The 6,000-nt window shown below is 31.3% G+C and overlaps 1 protein-coding gene across 1 annotated transcript; it reads left to right on the top strand.

The window, feature by feature from the left end:
* The first annotated feature begins 758 nt into the window (after positions 1–758).
* Positions 759–3,745, top strand: LOC117905905 (laccase-15-like). The gene is made up of 6 exons (XM_034818774.1): positions 759–920; positions 1,186–1,337; positions 1,597–1,841; positions 1,934–2,062; positions 2,321–3,274; positions 3,413–3,745. Exons 1-6 carry the CDS (start codon positions 819–821, stop codon positions 3,541–3,543), a joined length of 1,713 nt encoding a protein of 570 aa, XP_034674665.1. The 5' UTR covers positions 759–818; the 3' UTR covers positions 3,544–3,745.
* The last annotated feature ends 2,255 nt before the right edge of the window (positions 3,746–6,000 follow it).

Here is a 6,000-nt window from a genome sequence, read left to right as displayed (position 1 = left end):
TTTTAAATCTATAATTATTTATTATTATTAAATTGCTTTTTGTTGAGAAAAAAGATACTATGAATCCCAATAGATGTTTTAAGTGATTCGCAACATACATGGGGTTGTTGGTATCCTATTTTCAACTTTTTATAAAATATATTTTTGTATTTTTTATAAAAAATTCTGAAACACCAAATTAGTTTATCACCTTGTCTTTTATAATATCAATTCTCAAGTTTCAAAAAAATTGGGAAACAACTTTGTCCCATTTAGACGAAAACAATGATCATGACTAATTGTATTAAATAACAAGACGAAAACAACTTTGCCCTCAACCACCAAAATCATCGGTTCTCCAGTATTAATCTTCTTAAGTAATACGAAAACAAGTACGACTAATAATAAGGGTTTGATAAATAATATTCTTAAAAAATAATTCTTAAAACTAGTTGTATAAGAAAAACAGTTTTCATGTATAACTATATGCTGAGGTCAAAACTTTCATATCTTACCTAACATTTCTTGAAATAATCAATAAAAGACTTGTGAAAGAATTAATATTTTAAATTTAGACTAAAATAACGTGTAAGTAACTTGTAAGAAATTTTCACAATTGTTAGCTCTCTTCAGGCATTTGCATTATTTTAATTTGGTGAGTGATCAAATATCATTATTATATTGACACGTGGAGAGGAAATATTGTATCCCGCGAGAATTATCATGACTATATAATGAATCATATATGAAAGAAGTACAGCAAAAGTCGTGCCATTAGAAATAGCAAGAAAATTGGAGTTGTGTTTAGGACAAGGGAAGAGGCTTTTATTCCAAAGAAGATGCGGCTGATCATGAAGGTTTTCCTCTTGCAAATTTTAGCGTTTCTAGTTTTTGGTGGTGGCATTCATTGCCAAGCTTCAACCCGTGGGCTTACTTTTGTGGTAAATACTATATATGATTTTGGCCTTAATATCACCTTCTAATCATGATATTTAGGGAGTAGTATGACTCTCAATTTCAATCGTGTGACCCTTACCCTGTTGTTGTTGAGTCATTCATGCATGCTATGGGTGTTGTTGAGTTGTTCATGCATGCTATCAATTTCTAATTGGTTATACACTTGTGTGAATGGATTGATGCAACTATTCATGCATGTAATATTTCTTTTGGGATGAGGTTGCATGGTTAACTTTTAATTGGTTGCAGGTGAGGGAAGCTTCATATACAAGGCTTTGTAGCACCAAGAACATCTTAACAGTAAATGGACAATTTCCAGGACCAACTATATATGCTATGAAAGGAGAGACGATCATTGTCGATGTTTATAACAGGGGAAAAGAAAACATCACCATTCACTGGTAGGTCCTGTGTGTGTCTCAGAGAAAGAGCGGCGGAAGCATGCTTGCATGGCATACATTCTTTTATTTCTAAGACGGGGCTACAATATATTGCTTTGCAAATAGAGCCAAATTTAAAACAATACTTTAGGGTTTTTTGTTTTAGTTCCATTGAAATACAGTTGATGCCACTTGTTACTACGCTAATATGTTGTTGTATGCCATCTTTTGTTAGTCTGAAAATTAGTACTAGTCTTAACGTACAATTATGGTTTTGCAGGCATGGGGTGACCATGCCTAAATATCCATGGACAGATGGTCCTGAGTATATCACACAATGCCCAATTCAGCCAGGGTCAAAGTTTAGACAGAAGATCATCCTTTCCTTTGAGGAAGGCACTCTATGGTGGCATGCTCATAGTGATTGGACTCGAGCCACCGTTCATGGAGCTATAATTGTCTATCCCAAGAATGGAACAAAGTATCCTTTTTACAAACCTAACGCAGAAGTTCTCATCATATTAGGTATAAATGTTATTACTTTTAAATGTTAATTTACATATCATGAATTAACCAGCAATGCAAAATCTAAAATTATTGAAGTTGTTGAAATGCAGGAGAATGGTGGAAGAGAGATGTGAATGAGGTTCGAGATGAAGGGCTTGCAACTGGAGCTGACGCCAATGCCTCTGATTCTTTATTGATAAATGGACAACCCGGTGATCTACTTCCATGCTCAAAATTAGGTACAAATTAAGTTTAACTTGCCATTTTAAAATTGTACACGATTTCATTTTCTTCTATGTTGACCATATTACTTTTTTCTTATTAACATCAACATATTTAAAGCTTAGTGCTAAGAAAGAGGAATATATCTATGAGGATGGTAGAGCCATGATTTAACACATAGAAAAGGCTAGTCCAAATATAATTTTGAACTATGGAAACTTTTTATTTTTCTTTTAGCTAGTCATAAGTATACAACTTTCCCTTTCTAATTGCAGACACATTCAAGCTAACAGTGGATCATGGAAAGACCTATCTACTTCGCATAATCAATGCTGCCTTGCACGAGGCTCTCTTTTTCTCCATTGCCAAGCATAAAATGACAGTGGTTGGAACAGATGGTAGCTACACGAAACCATTGACACGAGATTATATCACAATATTTCCTGGTCAAACCTTCGATGTCTTACTAGAAGCTAACCGACGCCCGGATCACTATTACATGGCGGCTAAAACTTATTCCGAAGTCCCGATAGCTGGTAATAGATATTATGATAACATAACCACGACAGCTATTGTACGGTACAGGGGATACTACACTCCATCTTCACCTCCCTCCTTGCCTTATCTTCCTGCATACAATGACACAAATGCATCGGTTCAGGTCATGGCTGACCTTCGAAGCTTAGCAAATCCCAAACATCCTTGCAATGTCCCATTGAGCACGAGTACTAAACTGATTTACACTATTTCTGTAAACTCGTACCCATGCGTCAATAATTCATGTGAAGGGGCCAATGGGACGCGGCCCGCCGCAAGTATAAACAACATAACCTTCCATACCCCAACAGTTGACATACTGGAAGCTTACTATTATAACATCAGTGGTGTATATGGAGATAAATTTCCTAGCGTTCCACCACTGGTGTTCGATTTTACAGCTGATTATCTTCCATTACTTTATCAGTTGCCGAGCACCGGAACAGAAGTAAGGGTGCTCGAGTATAACTCCACAGTGGAGATTGTTTTTCAAGGGACAAACTTGGTTTCAGGGACATTTCACCCCATACATCTCCATGGACATAGTTTCTATGTTGTTGGATGGGGATTTGGGAATTTTGATGAAAATAGGGACCCTTTGAGCTATAATTTGGTGGATCCTCCCCTTCAGAATACCGTCTCTGTTCCTACGAATGGTTGGGCTGCAATTAGATTCGAGGCATCCAACCCTGGTATGTTACAAGCACTCATGTCCTTTATTAAAAAAAAAAAAAAAACCCTTAAAACTACCAACCTGTATACCAAGGAAATAATTTTTCTTAATATTACAATTAAGTTAGGTGTAATGTTGTATATTTTCTCTGTTGTAGGAGTGTGGTTCCTGCACTGCCATGTAGAACGCCATCTGACTTGGGGCATGGAAACAGCGTTCATAGTGAAAAATGGTAAACACCCAGAAGCTCGAATGCTGCCTCCTCCATCTGACATGCCACCATGTTGAAGTTGCAAATAAATAACATGCCAAAGATTTCATTGAATATTCGTATTATTCAGCTTTCATGATTTATTTTCTGCTCAATTAAGATAAAAAGAATAATGTAAAGTTGCAGAATATTGTGTCTGGGATTATTAATGTCAATTTCTTGGATTGAATAATCTTTGAGATATGCTATGGTGGAATTTGCCATGGCAGTCTTTGATTATGGAAAGAGAATTTGATGTTGTGTTCCTATTTCAACCTTAATAATTTCAATATGAACAACTCATTAAACAGACGAGTGCAATGCTAAGCCTCCCAATGCCATGTCCACAATAGATATATCTTGATTTGATAACTTTTGGCCATTCTAATTTCTTTGGACATGATAAAATGTCATGTTCTATTAGAAAAGTTTGAAATGGGATAGTTTAAAATTATCTTGATTTGACATTTTTTGACTGATCCATATTTTATTCCAATTCTGTAGAAGGTTAGGTATCATATAAATAATTAAAAAAATTATAAATGATATAAGTTAGAGTAATTGACTTATTCTAATATTTTAAAATTAGACCATGATCTAAATGGATACTTGTGAAAAAGATCATGAAATGGTTTGTTTTAATTTTTACTTTTACATCTGAAAATATTTAATTGCAAATAAGATATTTTTTATGAAGTCTTATACCATTAAGATAAAATACATTATTTTTTGATTTATTTATTTTAAATTAAAATAAGTGCATTTTCCTAAAATTAAGATAATTGGTATATAATTTATATTTTTACCTTCTATTTTAATAACAATATCACAAGATTTACACCAAGATAAAGGAAAAGGAAAAAATAAAATAATTTTTTTTACACATTTCCATTGCATGGGCACAAATTGAGTTTAACCCCAAACCGAAAAAACTCCAAATCAGTGATTTGATTACTTTTCAACTCCCATTTTTTATTTTTTATTTTATTTTTTAATTTTTAATTTTACATTAAAGTAAACCCTTTTCTACTTCCTTAAATTAAAATAACTAGTAAAACAAATCACTGGTTTTTGTAAATTAAAACGTAGGGCTTGATCATTTGACTTTATGGTTTAGAGAAAAGATACTTAACAATTAACTAAGCTGTTGCAATTGACCAATGCTATGTATTAAGTTGTAGAGTCATGAGTGGTGTGCTAAAAAAGATTAAATAATTAAACTTTCGTTTTATGGACTTGAAATATTCCAGCTGACATTCCAATGCTATTGAATTAAGAAATAAACTAAATTAATAAATTATTCATTGACCATTGTCTCTTTTTCTTCTATCATCAATCATCAGTAGTTGTGGCTGGAGTTGACGAAGCAGTGCATGACAATGTTAGAAGCGAAAAAAGGTGGAGAGAGGCCAAAATTTCACGCTACCTATACTTAATAGATAGAGTCAAAGGAATAAATTTGGGCATGACCTAATTATACTCTATAAACACTAAAAAATAATTGTAAAGAATTAAATCCCAAAAAACAAATAACAATAAATGAAATTTCATGAATTAAAAAATAAATTAATTGTGATTAAAATGTTTTTTATTTGTAATGTTTTTATCCATAAAAAAAATATTATTTAAACGTAAAATTTTAAAAATGTTCAGAAATTATTTTTAAGTGATTTTTTTTGGATTTTTAAAAGTGATTTTCAAATATATTTAAATTTTATTTAGATTGACTCTCAAGAGTTAAAAAAAAAAAAAGATCAAGTTGAATAAAAGTTGTTATATTTATTTAATTATTATTATTATTTTTTAAACTTATAACTTTTAAAAAAGGTTTCATATATAAGTCATAAAAATGTTATTTCTTATGAGAATTTTATAATTTGATTTTTGTTTAGATAAGAAGTTCTTTCATGTTTAATAAAAATTTTATAACATCAACATTACCCCTTAAAAATTATTACTTTAATTTTGATTTTAATTTTCGGTTATAGCAAAAAATATGAAGCTATTTCAAATTTGACTTTACCATCCACTTAATTAATTTTTATAAGAAAGTATTTTTTTTTTAATATTTAGAAGGGCTTTTATTTATTTATTTTTAAATCACTCCCAAATGAAATTTATAAGAAAGAAAGAAAAAGTTTGCTCCCATATTAGAAAGAAATACAATTTTTAAACGTGGATTGAAGTGATTATAGAACTTTGTTACATGTTTAAAATTAGGATCTCCTAATTTCTCTCTTAATTTCTTACAACTCTAATCTTCAATATTTGTTCATTATCTAAAATCTAACATAAGGAATGGTTGTCCACTTATAATAGAGGACATGAAATATAATTTTATTGTAGGTAACATTCAAATTCAATGCATTAGAATCAAAGAGCAAGTGAGGATCTAGATTTCTCCCTGTGCATGGTATTTGACAGTGGTCCACATGAAATTTGTTTCTAGTCAAAACATTTCTATTATCCAAAATTTTAGATGGTGTTTATTTTTT

Source organism: Vitis riparia, chromosome 18, assembly GCF_004353265.1.
Source record: "Vitis riparia cultivar Riparia Gloire de Montpellier isolate 1030 chromosome 18, EGFV_Vit.rip_1.0, whole genome shotgun sequence".
Taxonomy (NCBI): domain Eukaryota; kingdom Viridiplantae; phylum Streptophyta; class Magnoliopsida; order Vitales; family Vitaceae; genus Vitis; species Vitis riparia.
Note: the sequence above shows the minus strand (reverse complement) of the source record. Positions and strands in the feature narration are given on the sequence as shown.

Bases quoted from the DNA above. Each gene is read 5' to 3' on its own strand.
- LOC117905905 (XM_034818774.1), top strand. From the start codon at position 819: ATGCGGCTGATCATGAAGGTTTTCCTCTTGCAAATTTTAGCGTTTCTA. The intron at 2,063-2,320 runs GTACAAATTAAG...TTCTAATTGCAG, and splicing joins ACTTCCATGCTCAAAATTAG to ACACATTCAAGCTAACAGTG. The intron at 3,275-3,412 runs GTATGTTACAAG...TCTCTGTTGTAG, and splicing joins ATTCGAGGCATCCAACCCTG to GAGTGTGGTTCCTGCACTGC.